At 43.1% G+C, this 17,663-nt stretch overlaps 1 protein-coding gene across 2 annotated transcripts in view; it reads left to right on the top strand.

Annotated features, from left to right (window-relative positions):
* Positions 1-17,663, top strand: part of LOC138591839 (neuronal PAS domain-containing protein 3) — a 278,972-nt gene that overhangs the window by 103,049 nt on the left and 158,260 nt on the right. For both annotated transcript variants that reach the window (XM_069662540.1, XM_069662539.1), the window contains exon 3: positions 16,919-17,163. In XM_069662540.1, the coding sequence (XP_069518641.1) occupies positions 16,919-17,163 (245 nt within the window). The remainder of the gene's footprint in view (positions 1-16,918; positions 17,164-17,663) is intronic.

The following is a 17,663-nucleotide window of genomic DNA, read 5'->3' as shown; positions in this document are numbered from 1 at the left end:
TTACAGACAGTTAAACGAGTAAACACCTGTGGAGTCTGGAGTTTACAATACGCTGTAAAAAGAGCTGCCCCCTCCTCTCCCTGCTCATCAACGATCTGTGCATGGAGCTGAGATCCGTCAGTGTGGAGCTCAGTTAATGCCTGAGAGCGCAGCACGGCGCAGCAGAGAGCGGAGGTGCAGACAGCTTCTCTTCACAATCAGACACAAAACAAGAGCAAACTGCACGGAGCTGCCAAACTTCATGGGCGTGTTTGTGCTTGAATATCATCAGAGCAATTTGCTTTGTGAATGGAACCTTGAGACGCAGCAGATAGCGGGTGCAAATGATGCGCAGTTTATGGAGCTATCAGCGACCATTGACTTGACTTTCAGTATTCTCCCCGCAGCAACAAGACCTCAAAAGATGTATTTTTGCTAAAGTCACTTTTAAACCCAAAGTACGCAGAACCTCTCGTCCGAGTAACTACTTCTTTTAAAGGAGCCTAAATGTTCTTTTAGCAAGTTGTTCCACATTCCTGCTGCAGTCTGAACACCTGCAGAGATCAGGGAAATGAGTCTGCTGATGCACGAAAACATTGCCAGGTGTTTTTACACTTCTTGTTGCACACAGCACAACATTAAAGGCGATTATAGAAAGCTTACTTTGGCGTTAGAGGTCGAGTTTTGTCCTATTTAAGGCTTTTAAATGCTAACTTTGATTGTCTTTACCCTGCTGGGAGAACATTCCTCCACACAAGAGCTTTGGGGAAACGTTCTTTAGCAGACGACCGTGCAGAGGAGGCACCTTCACACAATGCAAAGGCCAACAGAGAGACATGAACAATCACAATAACAACAAGAAATAAAAACACTAAGAACGTCACATTAATGCACAGAAGAATTGTGCAGAGGACGATCTTAAAGTTATTAGTTATCAAAAAGAATCACAAATAAAGAAAAGACGGAAAAAGAAGAAAGAAGGAGCCTTTTTCTTGTCTCTAATGAAGTCAGCCTCATTCTGTGTGTGTGTGTGTGTGTGTGTGTGTGTGTGTGTGTGTGCACGAGTGTGCGTGCATGTGTGTGATGCAGCCTGGCCTCAGCACCAGGTTGCTGTTACCTGCTTTGATCAATCACAGCCAGAGAGGCTGGCAGGGTGGCACCCAGCAGATGTGTGTGCGTGTGTGTTCAGAGTGTGTTGTTTGTGTTTCTCTGTGCGTGTGTGTTCAGAGTGTGTTGTTTGTGTTTCTGTGTGTGTCATGTTTGGGGTGTGCTGGTGGGTAAATGAGGGTACACATGGTGGGCTTCAGGCGTGTCTCTGTGTCAGAGTAGTTTGCTTTGAGGTCGTTTCAAAAGTTTTTTACTCCCAAAGAAAATAATTGACACCACTGGATGGAGGGGACAGAAGAGGGACAATCAGCTGCACAAAACTGTGTTTGACATCTACCTAAATATTTTGTAATAATTTAATTTCGTGCGTCATTTTGTTTTCACATAAATTCCCAAAGTTAGCAAAGGAAGTCTTAACTGTTCCTTACAGACGATGTTCATCAGTCGGTCTGCGTTCAAACCCTCACCTGTGGTCAGCAGCTTATGGCTGAAAGAACTGAGCTCCTCCGCAGGGTGGGGAGCGCAGACATTCGGAGGGAGCTTGGAGTAGAGCCGCTGCTCCTTCACATCGAAAGGAGCCACTTGAGGTGGTTCAGGTGTGGATTATGATGCCTCCTGGGCGCCTAACATTAGAGGTTCTCCAGGTACGTCCAACTGGAAGGAGACCCCGCGGTAGACTCAGAGCCCGCCGGAGGGAAAGTATATCCCACCTGGCCTGCGAACGGCTCAGAATCCCTAAGGAAGAGCTGGAAAATGTTGCTAGGGAGATGTTTGGTAGTAAGTTGTTTATCCTGCTGCCACGGCGACCCGACCCTGGATAAGTGGAAGAGAATGGATGGATGGATGGACGGACATGTTCATCAGGGTGATTTTGGTGACATTGTTTGTTCCTGTATTAGCGTACAGATGACATACGTGACTTTGGGGATGTTGCATACGTGACTTTGGCGATGTTACATACGTGACTTTGGGGATGTTACATACGTGACTTTGGCGATGTTACATACGTGACTTTGGGGATGTTACATACGTGACTTTGGCGATGTTACATACGTGACTTTGGCGATGTTACATACGTGACTTTGGGGATGTTACATACGTGACTTTGGGGATGTTACATACGTGACTTTGGGGATGTTACATACGTACACACTGAAGAATGGCTTTTAATAATCTGTCGCACCTGTATGGTTGTATCAATACTTATTGATACTGAACGTTCTGAATGTGCAGCTGGTGTTTTAACTTCACATCAGCAGCCCAGTGTGTGTGTGTGTGTGTTTGTTTAAAGTGTGTTTGTGTGCAAGATGTTGGATGGGGCTGTATGTGTGTGTGTGTGTGTGTGTGTGTGTGTGTGTGTGTGTGTGTTTGACTGCATGTGTGTGTGCGGGGGGTGTTCCAGGCCAAAGGTATGTTGTTCTGACTCTGTTGCCAAACTAATTACCGCTGCAGAGCTCAGAAGCCTGTGGAGAGGTTACACCACACTGTGTGTGTGTGTGTGTGTGTGTGTGTGTGTGTGTGTGTGTGTGATATTCTGCCAAAATACCTCTTTGCTTCTCATTCACACAACTCAAGTGCATAAACACCTGCAGCACACACACACACACACACACACACACACACACACACACACACACACACACACAGGGAGAGGCATCCCTCTGTCAGGTCCTGACTCTGTGCTGGCCTGCGATGCAAACATCTTGTTATCGGAGCCACAGGTCTGCGCTGCACTGCTGAGTGTGTGCGTGAGTGTGTGTAAACATGATGACATCATCCACCGCAGCTTCCTCCAGCAATGATGTCATGTGTTGATAATTGTAAAGATTTAAAGAAGTCCAAATACTTTTATTTTAATATGTGAGAACAACATTAAAGGGTAACTTTTCCAACCTAGTACAGCCGGGACAAGGAGGACGGATGAGGAGAAGTGAGGACATAAGGAGAAAGAGAGGGTTAGAGGGGAGGAGAGGAGACAAAAGGAAAGGAGGGAAACAAGGACATAGAAAAGAAAAAGGGTAGAGGAATGGAGTCTGCTAAAAGAGGACTTTTGAGGAGAGGTGGAAACCGATGATGAGCGGAAAACAGAGGGAGTAAGGACATAGTTAAGGGGAAAAGGAAAGGACAGTGGGGAGAGGAAGGGACTGCAAGGAACGAAAGGAATGAGAAGAGTTGAAGAGGAGGGGAGAAGGTGGTGAAAAAAAAACACAGATAGGAAAAGAGGAGAGGAGAGGGGGAGGATAGAGGAGAGGACATTTGGCGAGAGGTGGAAAGTGGGGATGAGATGAAATGAAAGAGACAAGAACAGGACAGAAGGAGCAAAGACTTTAGGTAAGGGTGGAGGAGGAAAGAGAGGAAGCAAGGAAAGAGAAAAGGAAAGGAAGTAAAACTATAGGATCCAAGAGGGAGGAAAGAGGAAGTAAGGAAATTAGTAAAGGAAGAAAGGAAAAGAGAGGTTTAAATGACGAGGAAGAAAGAACAGGACAGGAAGAAAGGACAGAAGGAGAAAGGGAAAGAGGGAGCGAGACAAAGAGAAGAGGGGAGGACGCATGAAGCCAAAAAGAGCTTAAATAAGAGTAACACGGAAGAAAAGTGAGAAGAAGAGAGGAACAAAAAGTAGAGAGAAGGAGGAGAAGAATAAAAGAAGATGAGGGGCAGAAGGTGTAAAGGGCAGGAAAAGGAGAAATTGTTATGGAAGAAGGGACGTAATGAGAGGAGGATGGACGCCAGGATGTATGAAAAGGAGAGGAGGTGAGAAAAAGTAAGCAAGGGAAGGAGAGGAGGAGGAGAAAAGGAAGGCTGTAGGACACGATGTAGAAGTGGGAGGGTGTAGGATAAGAAGACAAGGGAAGGAAAAAAGAGACGGAGGAAGAAGAGAGAAAGCAGGAGGAGAGAAGGAAATGAAGGATAAAAGAAGAGGACGGACAGAAGGAGAAATGGGCAAAAAAGAGACACAAAAGGAGAAGAAGATAAGAGACAGAAAGTAAGAGAAGGAGGAAAGGAAGGAGGAGTAAGGAGGACGACCGAGGTTGTCAGGGGAGGAAGACTCATTCACTGTCTGCTGGCTGCTGGCCAGAGAGGAGGAGGAGGAGAGAGGGAGTCGTCTCTTTGTTTGAAGGTTACAGGAGGACAAGGAGGGGAAGAAAGGAGTGAGGGAGGAAGTGATGGAGACAAAAGAGAGAGAGAGAGAGAGAGAGGAGGAGAAGGAAGGATTGTAGCGAGAGAAGGAAGAAGAGAAGAAATGATAAAGACATGAAGAGAAAGAAGGGCTCAAGTAATTTTGTGTCTCCAAGGTGGCAGCAGCTTTTATACCATTAACACTGTGTGTGTGTGTGTGTGTGTGTGTGTGTGTGTGTGTGTGTGTGTGTGTGTGTGTGTGTGTGTGTGTGTGTGTGTGTGTGTGCGCGTGCGTGCGCGCTCCTGCCAACTCTTTAACGAGGGACTGCTGCTAATTTCAGAGCTAATACTGAACTGTTCCACTCCACTGAACCCAGGGAGGAGGAGGAGGAGGAGGAGGAGGAGGAGGAGGACGGATGAGGAGAGGAAGTAAGGACATGAGGAGAGAGAAAGGGTTAGAGGGGAGGAGAGGAGACTAAGGAAAGGAGGGAAAGCAAGGACACAGGAAAGAAAAAGGAGAGTAGAGGAAAGGAGGAAGAGGAAATTTCAGGAGAGGTTGAAAGGGAGGATGAGTGGACAAAAGAGGGAGTAAGGATGTAACTGAGGAACAAGGAATGGATAGGGTAGAAGAATAGGAGTGAGGAAATGACTGGAGTGGAAGGGAGGAAAGGAATGAGAAGAGTGGAAGAGGAGGGGAGGAGGTGGCGAAACAGATAGGAAATGAAAAGAGGAAGGGGGGGGTAGAGGAGAGGAAATTTGGCAAGCGGTGGAATGAGGGGAGGAGGACGGATTTTAGGCAAGGGTGGAGGATGAAAGAGAGGAAGCAAAGAAAGGGGAGGAAATGAGGAAGTAAGTAAAAGAGGAGAGGAAAATAAAGTAAAGGCAGAAGTGAGGATGAGGAGATGAAGAATAGGGGATAAGTATAAGAACAAAGGAGGAAACAAGACGACAGGAGGCAAGGAAATAAGGACAATGAAGAGGAGAGGAAAAGAAAGAAAGAGAAGGAAAGGATTAAAGAAGGTTTAGGGGACAGGAGGATGAGTAGAAGATGGGACGGAGAAGAGGAAAGGAAGCAAGACATAGGAGGGAGGAACGCATACAAGAAAGGAGAGACGAAGGAAATATTACAAGAAAAGAAACTGGGACATAGGAGGGAAAAAGGGAGGAGGAGAAAAGGTAAAGCAGGAGGGACAAAGGTAGATACAAGAGAAGAGGAGGGAACAGGAAATGATAGCAGGGATAAAGGAAAAAAGAGAGGTGGAGGAAAGACGACCAGGGAGAGAATATGAGAGGGTGAGTTCAGAGGAGGTGAAGGTGAAGATGATTATACTTTCCCGTGCAGCTGTCACCTCCTCCTCCTCCTCCTCTTGCATTCCTCTTTCATCATCCCTCTATTCCCCCCTACTTCCCTTCAGCAGGTGTGATCTGCCTTTCTCTGTCTATCAATCCGTCTTCATTGTTCTGTTCTTTTTACATCTCTTTATCTGATTCCTCCTCGACTCTGCTACTCAATCACGAGCTGTCAATCAGGAGGTCACGCCCCCTTTTTATAGCATCAAATAACTAATTAAAAGTAAACTTGTCAGAAAAATGAACACTTGGACATAAATCAGCATGATAAGAACTAACTATAATGACAGAAACCATGTTTGAGAAAAATGTATTTGACGTGTATTTTGATTTTATAGTTTGACTCATGTCCCATCTGTTAACATGGAGGAGGCGGGCTTTATGAGCTATACTGCAGCCAGCCAGCAGGGGGCGATAGAGAGGGTTTGGCTTCACTTTTAGGAAGCTGTCATGTCGGCCATCTTTTCATATAGTCTGTGGTTGTTATAGATTGTTATAGCTGTATCTATAGATCGTCTCTGCAAGCAACTTATTACCCATATTTATTTAGTGGCGACCTCTAGTGGCTTCTATAGTTATGACAGGAGGAAGTCAGGTGATGTAAAAAGAGCCAGAAAGGAGGAGGTTGTGGTGACGTGATGTACGTAATTATTTAGTAATATTTAGTGCCTAAAGCTAACCAAACAGTGACAACTTTAGAACGTTAGAACGTTTGAATCTGTGAAATATTTAGGGCTTCAACAGCAGCGAAAGGAAGACTTGTAATGTTTATATACCTTAAAGTTTGCTTGTGATATCTTTGATCAAATAAATGTATCCCAAACTACAAGTTTTTTAAAATGTAAGTCCACCTGGAACAACAGCAAAATAACAAATAATAAAAAACTATAAAGCAAGAGAATGCCGCTAATTGGTCCCTTAGCATTTTAGGCTAGCCAAAATTCTTTCTGATTTAAATCTATCATCAGATAACAAGTCAATGATGGAAGATTTTGCAGTCCATGAGGACGTTAGATGCAAACATTATTTATATCCAGCACCAATTTCTCTTACATTCATTCTTGCTTTGAGACCACATAAAGGATGCACTATTTTTGCACTGGCACTTGAAATCGATGTAAATTGACAATTTCATCAAATATGAACAAATATTCTCTTTTTAAAGGTGCTATATAAATAAAGTTATTGTTATTATTATCATAGGTCAGGACATAACACTGGACATTAGCCTGGTCAGCTAGCTCCCTAGATTTTCCCTAGAAGTTTCTTTACAAGTGTTTTTAAAGCCATGTATGCATAAGTACGACAGATATCCCATGTTTATTACAGTTTACCTGAGCTTATTATGATGGTAACAGCAATGAATGTCACTGAAGCTGAAAACTAACAACTTAAATTGTAAAAAATAAAACGTCATTAAAGAAAACTTTTCTGGCATAAATCTTCAGGCTTTTCACCCTGCTTTTATTTCCAGCTGAAATATGATTTCCTTGCAGGACCAGATTGATTTTCTTTAATTAATTATTAATGCATCACTGATTAATTGGTGGAGTTTTGTTGTATTTGTTTTGTTTTTATTAATGGTTACTAATGAAGCTCCCTGTAATTTGCCACCCTGCTTTGATACATGTCAGGTTTGTTGTTATTGATTCATGTTCCTATTCATCTTTAGTAATTAATATCCTTAACTCATATCCATAATATTCACATTATTACCCCATAATGTTCTTTATCACATTAGTCATATGAGCTTTGCTTAATTGTTCTTTGTTGTGCATTAATGATTAAAGTTTCCTTTCGAAAGGAGATAGCTGCTGTTGTGAAATTAAATGACAAAATGTCTGGAAGCAAATTAAGTAATTACAATATAAATATTCAGTAGGGTAAATGATGTCACTGTTTAATTGTCAGGGAATTAAAGTAAATGTGATTGAGATCATTGCTGTCTTATTTTCTGTGTATGTAAATTAATTCAGGGTGTGTAAAACAACTCATATGTTCTTGTTAACCTTAAATTATGTTTCATGTTTCTCCAGGATGATGAGCATATTTTACTGCAACCAAAACTTTTTTGAATGATGAAAAAAGAATTCTTAGACAACGATAATAAATGAATAGAAACACATTAAATTGTTTGTAATTACTACAAAATATAATAGTTTGGGACCTGCTTTATTGTCCCTGAAAACTAAAAAGGGATATAGCAAAAACAACTTCAAACAGAAGTCATATATAACAAAAAATACAAGATTTTTGGGGTAAAAAACTAAGATAAAGTTATAGTAGTGTGGAAACGAATCGTTGCAGTATTAAAACCAAACATGATGCAACAAAGACTGAAAAAAATACAACTAGTAAGATGTTTGAAAAATCTGAAATACATTTTGTCTGCAGGTTTTTTTTAAATACAAATATCTTAATGAATAATATGATGCTGAAATGTTCATGAAAGTAAATATATGTTGCAAAAATAGTCTTCAATAAATTGAAAAATACAATACTGGAAGGAGTTATAAAATGTAACCTTATCTTTTTTGTGAGTTATCCAGATATGTCTTTCCTTCTCCAACTTCTTCATCTTAAAAATATTACAGTCACATACTTGTCTGTCTGGACTTGGCGTCCCCTGTTTGATAGGTAAGACCATCACTCAAGATATACAGTATAAAGTCTATATAAAGTCCCCTCTGTGCAGTTCTAAAACAAAAATAAAAAACATATTTGCAGTCATGTTACAGTCATATCATAGAAAAAAAAAACTTTAAACTAAATGTTCCATTTTATTTATTTCTAACTGACCAGAAACATAAGTCCCCACTTGGTTGGTGCAGTGTAATAGTCCCCTGATTGTATTATAGATAAGAATCTGTGTGTGTGAGGTGAGAGCAGCTAACAGGATTGTGGCTAACAGGATGGAGGGAGCTGTAACACTGCTGGGACTGTCAACATGGCTTTGCATTCTGTGAATGATGTGTTTCTGGGTGTTCACTCTTCTTTGGCCCCGCCTCCAAACGTGATGTCACAACATTCCAGTGGCAGTGGTAGTCGTGTACGTCAATGCTTGTTTAGCTTTCAATAAAGATGCAGATGTAATAGCACTGTTCTGTTAAATCGTATAAAATATGTTGTATAAAATAGAGGTGTACTACCTGAGGAAGATGTGTGTGTGTGTGTGTGTGTGTGTGTGTGTGTGTGTGTGTGTGTGTGTGTGTGTGTGTGTGTGTTAGCCAGACTGTTGCTGCTGTCATGCTCGGGTTGATGCTAAAGCAGCGTAGCAGGCAGAGATTGGTAAAACAGATAGATGTTGTGAACGCGTCCAAACACCGCGGGACACTTCTTCTGTTCAATAGAAATCCACACCTAAGTGACATTTTCCTTCATTTCCTCACACACACACACACACACACACACACACACATAGTTCCAGAAAAATGCACTTTTTGCTGCTGTTTGTTAAAAAACTGCAGCGTAGCGATTAGCCGAGTTAGCTTCTCCTTGTCCCTTCACTTTTCTTGTCTTCTATGACCATTTCCATTTTTCTTCAAAAACGTTGCCCCCTCTCTGTTTTCTTCTGCTTTCAGTTCATCTTTATTAAAATGTAATACGTTTATTTTAATTACTTGTTTGTCAAACCTGTAACAGCTTCAGCGAATCAGAGCTTTTTCGCCTATCAGTATCTTTCTCCCTCTATAGCCTCCGTCCTCTTCCTCTTTCATCTCTTCTAATCCTCTCTCTCCCTCTCTTCCTCTCTCTCAGTAGGATGGAGGGACTTAGTGGGAGCTCTCTGTTGGAGTTCACACTGATCCCTCCATCACTACAATCCTGTTGGAGGACGATTAGCCTTGTAATGATGCTGTGTGTCTGCATGTGTGTGTGTGTGTTTAGCGACAGGAGGTGTGTCCCTGTAGAGATTAAACACACACACTTTCATATTCCTCTGGCCGTCATTTTAACCGAACAATGTTTATATTGAGTTAGTTTTTCATTTTTGTAGTTTAACGTAGTTTGTTTCTTATTAACAAGAGAAAAACTACAACTCCCTTAAAGCTTTCCTTCTCCTTTCTGCTATCCACATGTTGTCATTGTTTATTCCTCCTCCCTCGCTCCTCTGTCTCTTCATGTCTGTCTTTCATATCAATCCTTTCTTCTTTAAATACCTCTTTGTTGTTGCTCTCACCTCGTTCACCTTCAACCCGTTTATTCACTTACTCTTTCTTTCATTTTCTTTGTCTGTTTTCTCCTTTTCTCCATGTTTCTTCCTTAGTTTTTTTCTCTCTTTCTTTTTCTTTTCTTTTCTTCTTTTTTTCTGTTTCTCTTTCTTTTTCCTCATTTCCTTTTTCTTATTTTCCATCAGTCTTTCTTGTTGTTCCTCATCTCTCTCTCCTTCTCCCTCCTTTCTCTCTTTCTCTCACTCTCCCTCCTTTCTCTCATTCTCTCTCTCTCCCCCCCTCTTTCCCTCCCTCTCCTCCCTCTTTCCCCCTCTCCGTGTCTCTCTCTCTCTCTCAGTAGGTAGATTGGTTTTGGCACTCAGTCCCCTGATCAGTGAACACACACACACGTAGCGAGCGGCGGTGTCATCGCCGTGGCGGTGTCAGCAGGCGGGGCTTAATCCAAAGTGACACTTGTTCTCTGCCTTCCTTTCCCATCGCCATGGAAGCAATTACCCTCCTCCTGAAGGGCCTTTTGTCCGTGTGTGTGTGTGCGTGTGTGTGTGTTCCCGTTGTCCGCGGAGTTGACAGGGTGGAACCTCGGCTGCGGGTCACCTGATTGGCTGAATTGAAAGACGGTCTCCCTCTCCATCTTTCTCCACCTTTACGCCTTTTTTTATCTACTCCTCACTCTTTGATCTGAGTGGATTATTTTTCCTCCTTTTTCTAATTTTACATCATTGGAAAAATATTTTAAATGGAGAGTTTTATCTGGAATGAAGCGCAGACTTTTATTTTGAAGGTGGCGGGTTAGCCACAAATGCAGAAGAACACCTGTGATGAGTTTTGACTGGTTATAAACAGACTGAATTTATTTTTAAATGTCGGTGTCAGATGAGCAGGTTAACAGCGCGCTGCAGAAACATGAAGATCTACAGTTAGTGATACATTTAAAAGAAAGCAGGAAAACAAAACACGACTTACACATGTACAGGACGAGATCAGCAGAGACAGAGACATACCGCTTTGTCCACAGGGGGCGCCAGTCACTAAAAGCCACCCGGAAACAGAAACAAAACGGCCCCTTTAAGCAGACAGTAAGCAGTGAGTGTTTGCTTAGGTTCAGAAAGTTGATAAACGTTTCTTAAAGGGTCAGTACCCTCCGTCTGAAGTTCTCGTTAATAGTGCCTCCACTGCAACACCTTGAATGTCTGCTAAACGTGTCTTCAGGTTGAAAGTGAAATTAGAAAGTCTGACGGCGGCACAAACGAGGCAAACATTCGCGTCAAATTTTCAACACGAGCAAATTCCGCTTAGATTTCCCGACTTCCTTGAATGCATCAGAAACGATCAAGCCAAAGTCCATTCAACAAAGGAGCATTTTTCTTCTCCTCTTGAGGACAGACCTGACTAAGCTTCATGTTGACTTGTTCCTTAATTAAAGTCAGTCACAAGAAAATCTGTTTCTTTTTCGGCTTCATACCACTGAAGTCCAAATTCATGCGAGTAACAACACACAAATATTTACTTCGCTTTTGGTCTGAAAACACCCGAAGAGGCTCTTCAAACCTCGCCAAGGCTTTTGATAAATACGGGCCCAGAATAAAGTTTATTATTTCTTTTGGCTGCAGATAGAAGTTGTAATTTGATGACAATTTCTCCCCTTTTCCCACTTTTTATCTCTCTGTGTGAATATCTGTCTTTATATTATTTCATTTTCCTCTGTTTCACCTGTGCTCTCTGTAACACACATTTTATATCTGCACGTCCATCTTCACCAGATTCTGATCAGTGCAGGCTTTGTTTAAGTTTACACTGTGTGTTTATGTGTGCAGAGAGAGAGATTTCTATCAGTTGTTAACGGCCTCAAACTCCACAGATTGTGTGTGTGTGTGTGTGTGTGTGTGTGTGTGTGTGTGTGTGTGTGTGTGATGGCTATCAGCGGTCAGGACCTCAAACCTCCAGATTTCCCCGTCGGCCACCGTGCAGCGCTGCTCCGAGCTTTATCTCCCGCCTTCATCTCTCTCTTCATATTGCTCGCCGTGTTTCTCTTTATCTCATCGCAGACGCTCCTGCATGGATTTTATTTTTTTTTAAATATTCCTCCTCTCAGTTTGGCCTCTGCGGACGGATGAGCTGATTGTGTAAACAGATACTCGGATATCTGAGCAGAAAAGAAAAATTAAGCAGAGAGTTTATTTCGAAATATAAATTGACTTCTGTTGTTTCACAGCGAGGCAGGCGAGCGAGTAAATATGCTTTAGTCTCTGAGGATTGTAGCTGTACAATAACATCTAACTGACTGTTTCAGTGGAGAGGTTATCTGCTGTGTCTTCGTGAGAGTTTGTGTGATTCAGAGAGGTTCTTTCACGTTATCTAAAAGCTGTCACATGGTGGCTTTAGTCATACATGAGAATCATCAGAGCGGTTAATGTGAGGTAGTTGATTGGAACAACCTGGGCCCAATTTTTAAGTTTCTCAATGTCTCCAGTAGACGTGTTCATCCTGCAGCAGTGAAACAGGCCGTAATGGCTGCAACATAATCCTTGATGGGTCAAAGGTCGTCCACTAAAAGTTCTTGTTGTTTCCACTGACAGGCTCAGATTGTTCTTCTAAGTGTGTGACAACATGACAGAAAGGATCCCTACAGAGATAGACCTTTTTGTTACAGAGGAAGATGATTGTTTTAACCACACACAGACGTTACATCGCTCTCTGCACACACACCAGACTCCATTGACAAAAACAGTCAGAAAATTGTCAGAAACAGGGAGTTGCTTGTCTCCAGCTGCCTCAACTGATTAGTTTGTTGGTGTTATTGTGGGATATTGGTGTTTTAACTGGTTTGTTTTTATTTTCTAAGCACATAATAACACAAACAAACGATCTGATAAAGGCAGCAGGTAATAGGTACTCTCTGTGGTAAAATTGCAGTTTTTTTCAATGGAGTCTGGTGACTTTGAAAGAGTCATTAAAAAATCATCTTCCTCTGTAACAAAAAGGTCTATCTCTGTAGGGATCCTTTCTGTCATGTTGTCACACACTTAGAATAACAATCTGAGCCTGTCAGTGGAAACAACAAGAACTTTTAGTGGACGACCTTTGATCGGGCGCAGTGAATCTGCCTGATGACATGCTGTCCTGTCTCATGACTTATTGCCAGTTTGACCTCCAGTTGACCTGGATGTTTAACCTCGACCACCCAGTGACCTTCCCAGCATGCTCTCTGCGTACACGCACATGCAGAAACAGAAACACACATATCTCTTCCTTTCAGCTGACAAGCTCTTTAAAAAGCCATCGACCCACCTCGCTGAACTTTACGACATGACACACACACAGACACACACACACACACACACACACACACACACACACACACACACACACACACACCTCTCCTGCCGCGACAAGCTCTTTAAAACACCATCAAGTCACCCGGCTGAACTTTACGACACGGTTTCATTTCATGTTTATAAGACCCAAACACACACACACACACACACACACACACACACACACACACACACACACACACGCACACACACACACACACACACACGCACACACACACACACACACACACACACACACACACACACCGATCACAACAAGTGTTGCATGGCCTACTCAGCCGGTACATGATAAATATGTCTGTTTGAGTCAAGGTCAAACACACCTCCTTGTCCACTTACACACATTCCCACATATCCACACTACTACTACCACTACTACACAAACACGCTCACACACACACACGCGCACACACACACGCACGCACGCACACACACACACGCAGGCTGACATGAAGACATATTTGTCGTCCATCAACATAAAGCTTTCCAAGTTTGCGGAACAAATAAATTCCGTCTGCTTCGCTGCTCCTTGTTCTCCCAGCAGCCATCACTGCAGGCTTCACACACACACACACACACACACACACACACACACACTGCTTGTACTGGTATGCACTTGGACTCATATATATGTGTACGTATATATTTCTGTTCTTATTTTTCTGCTGTGTTTGGGACGTTTCTGGATGTCCATCGCTGGGCAGAGGTCTGGAGTTCAGCCGACAGACAGCAGGTCGGAACGACATGAAAACATGTCTGTCTCTCTGCTCTGCTTTCTGTCTGCCTGCATCTTAATAGCGACTTTCCCACTAAGCAAAAAAGCCACTAATGCCCGGCTTTTTTGCTTAGTGGGAAATGTAACAATCTGCATTCTGACCCGGGTCAAATGACTCTGCAGTAGTCCCGGGTAATTATCGCCTCGGCCCCGGCAATGATGGGAACAGAAAACCTGGGTGAACATGCTAATCTCCGCCCCCTTTCCGGCGCGATGCTATGACATGCATGTGTGAATATAGAAGAAGAACTTACAAAGGCGAATTTGTTCGTTGTTTCGTGCAAGATGCAGCAAAGCTGGCGAGACAGCGAGAAGAGAGAGCTTTTTCTGATCCCAGGGGACGTTTGTATTTCGCCCGTTTCCAACGCGTTTGTTACGTCAGACGGTGACGCAGCAGAAAAGAGACCTCAAGGAGTATACTTCACTGGCAATTGGAAAAGAGACAATTGGCATTTATTAGCGGGTCTGAAAAACCAGCGTCAACGTGTTAATTTTGGCGGGAAAGGGGTATCGGAGACGGGAGCAGACAGACACACAGGCGACTTCGGCCTTTAAAGACTAAACCCTGTACCTCCTGCGGGTTGAACAGAGGTGTAGGTGTGTTTGTTGTTAATGTCTTATTTCTCTGTTTCACTGCGTATTTACATTAACGACGCTCGCTCTCTTCACTTCCTGTCTATGTCGCTTGACCACAGCCTCTCTCTCTTTTGCCCGCGGCAGCTCAGGGTTGAAAATCTGATCTTGTCTCTTTAAAGCCTCGGTACGTTTCGAACGTAAAACTGAAGGAGATCAGATCGTTTCCTTGATTTTTTTCCTGATTTTAATTAAAGCTCTTTAATAACGGCGTCTTGTTTTTGTGTTGTTGTTCCTCTCCTCCGCCCGCATCCTTCTTCCTCTCCTCCTCATTTATTGTTTGTTCTCCCTGATAAATAAATGACAAACAGTATGAAAATGATATTCTTCGCCAGATGACAGCCATTTTTCATCTCTAGCCCTAAACAACTCCTCCTCCTCCTCCTCCTTCTCCTCCTCCTCTAAAGTGTTTGTCCGCTATCCCTCTCCTTCTCTGTACACCTCCCTCCCCCCTTTATCCCTCTAACACTCTTTCTCAAGCTTTTTTTTTTGCTCTGGCAAAAATTAATCACCTGTCTTAATGTGTGTGTGTGTGTGTGCATGTGTGAAAGTGTGTGTGTGTGTGTGTGTGTGTGCATGTGTGAGAATGTGTGTGTGGCCGGCAGGGAGCCCACAGAGGTTTTTAGCAGCTGATTTATTGCCGAGTTAATTCATAACGGCGTCCGATGATGATGAGAGGCCGCGGGAAAGTATGGTCGTCACTGTTGTTGTTGAAGGGTGAAAGAGAGAGAGACAGAGAGAGAGAGAGAGAGAGAGAGAATAAACAGAGCAGGTCTTTTATATAAAGTAATAGAGTGGAAAGTGATGGAGAGGATGGATGGAAAGAGGAAGTAAAGGAATAAAGGGAAGGAGAGACAGACTGTCAGGTACTGAGTCTTAAAGTGAGGTGATCCAGTGAAGGATGGAGGGATCAGGTCGGAGGGTAACTTGACCGAGTTGCATTCACAATCATAGAACTCGTTCAAAAAGTAAGCGTGTGAAGAAGGAACATCGTCGGTCGTAACAGGAGGGTGTCATCTGCAAATGAACACATTCTCAAGTTGTTACATGATGTCACATGATAAGAAAAAGAAGTCAATTTGTGTTTTAGCAGCTGGGGCTTTTTTGTGATTGTTTTCGCGTTTTTCCGCTCTGTGCGCCTCGAGTAGAAAAAACGTCATGGCCATTATTTCTCATTGTCCAATCGGGTGAAAGGAGAGGCGGGCCTTCTGTCAGTAGACAATATATCGGTTAGGTTAATGACAGCTGTGATTCAGTGGTTGCCTTAACAACAGTAGAAAAAAAATGGCGCAGCGAGCTACTCTTGTTTTTAACCGTAGGCTTCAACATTGCAGTGCAGTGCGCCTCGCGTTCAACAGCCTGCAGAAGGCGCTCTGTCTGATCGGGCCCTAAGGCTTTCATTTTGCAGAAATTAAATATACTTCCAATTGAAACAGGAAGCAGGAAGCAGGTGATGCAGGTCACAGTGTTGGGGTAACGCGTCACAAAGTAATCTGTTACGTCTTCATTAACAGTAATCTGTGACTGGAAAATAAATCTCCATTTTTCTCTTTTCCTTTTCCGTCGCCACAGAAACAGAAACTCCCTGACGCTCTGTTTCTGTTTCTCTCCTCCTTCTTGGCTGCGTACCTGCAGAAGGTAAACACAGCTGTGTCAGCGTGCAGCTCATTCAGCTAGCGAGATGGTGGAGAGGACAGCGTTTACTTTGTGGAAATATTCACAATATTTAGAAGTGGATTGGATTGTAAAATCTGAATTGTCCCAAAGGGGCAATTTGATTTGCAACAGTAGCAAACACCAGCAATACACCAGCAATACACATCACAAAAGACATCAATACAAGGACAGGAGATATAAATACATACATGTAATACATAACTCCCATGGAGGTCACATGATAGATACAATGGCAACAGTACCTACAGCTTGTTTAAAAGCCCAACTGCTGATGGGACAAATGACCTGAGAGAGACAGATTATGTAAACGAGGCTCTGCAAAGACGGTACAGACGATACATTCAGAGGGAGACGTGCAGCAGGCTACACGCTGTCATGATGACACGTGGAACGAGTCGCACAGGGGGTTTCATTTTTGGTAACGCAAAAGTAATCTAATGCGTTACTTTTAAAAGTAATGTTACCCAACACTGGTAAAGATCTTGAAAGGCTGCTCGAGTGGCGGTCTGAGGGGATGGACTGTCAAACAAAAATGCACTTTCACCCAGGAGACCAGAGTTTGATTCCTGTGTGGGACTTAACGTCAAAGTTCCTTGATGATTATTATGTATTTGTTCTCCTTTCTCTATCTCTACATCCTGTAATACAGAAAACAACAGCATTATGTATTTGCTTTGATTCTCCACTGACACATGAAGCTCTGCCTTGTCTTATGTCACTCACATATTGCACATCGTGTAATGACGTCGCTCTGTGTTTCTTTGCCCTCCGTACAGGCTGCAGGCTCTGAGGAAGGAGAAGTCACGGGATGCGGCTCGGTCGCGGCGGGGAAAGGAGAACTTTGAGTTTTATGAACTGGCCAAGATGCTGCCGCTGCCGGGCGCCATCACCAGCCAGCTGGACAAGGCCTCCATCATCCGGCTCACCATCAGCTACCTGAAGATGAGGGACTTCGCCAACCAGGGAGACCCGCCGTGGAACCTGCGCATCGAGGGACCGCCGCCCAACACCTCCGTGAAAGGTAGGACGGACACGGGTCGGGCTGGGGGGGGAAGGGGTCGGTGTTCAAACAGATCTCTTTTGGTTTAAGTTTAGCACCCAAGGAACCAGAGAGTAGGAAACAGGAAGTCATGTTTGTTGAAGAATAAATCCCTCTATCAGGAAGGTTTCTTGTTATTTTTGTTGCTGTACAGGCTGTTTAAAGTTCCCTCCTCCTTGTCTTGTTGCTTCTTGGCTTGTTTTTTGAATTATCTGTGGGGTTTCCTCCAATATCAAAAGAAGAGTGGGACATTAAGGGGCCAGAAAACTTTCCACAGAACCAGCATTTAAAAAAACAACATGTAGCATCTTATAGCTGGAAAGCGTCCCTCCTGACCCGCTTTCTTCTGTCATTAATGGCTGTAATAATCTCAAACTTGCTTTTATTTTAAGTCCTAATAGCAGTGGCTGTAAACTGAAAGCATCTTCCATTTAAGCTTGTCTTTGTATCTTCAAACAAACCTTTTACTTCTAATGAATGTG

This window comes from Semicossyphus pulcher, unplaced genomic scaffold, assembly GCF_022749685.1.
Source record: "Semicossyphus pulcher isolate SPU_LCO1_2020_fin unplaced genomic scaffold, fSemPul1.0.p SCAF_14, whole genome shotgun sequence".
Taxonomy (NCBI): Eukaryota; Metazoa; Chordata; class Actinopteri; order Labriformes; family Labridae; genus Semicossyphus; species Semicossyphus pulcher.
This window is presented reverse-complemented; position numbering and strand designations above follow the sequence as displayed.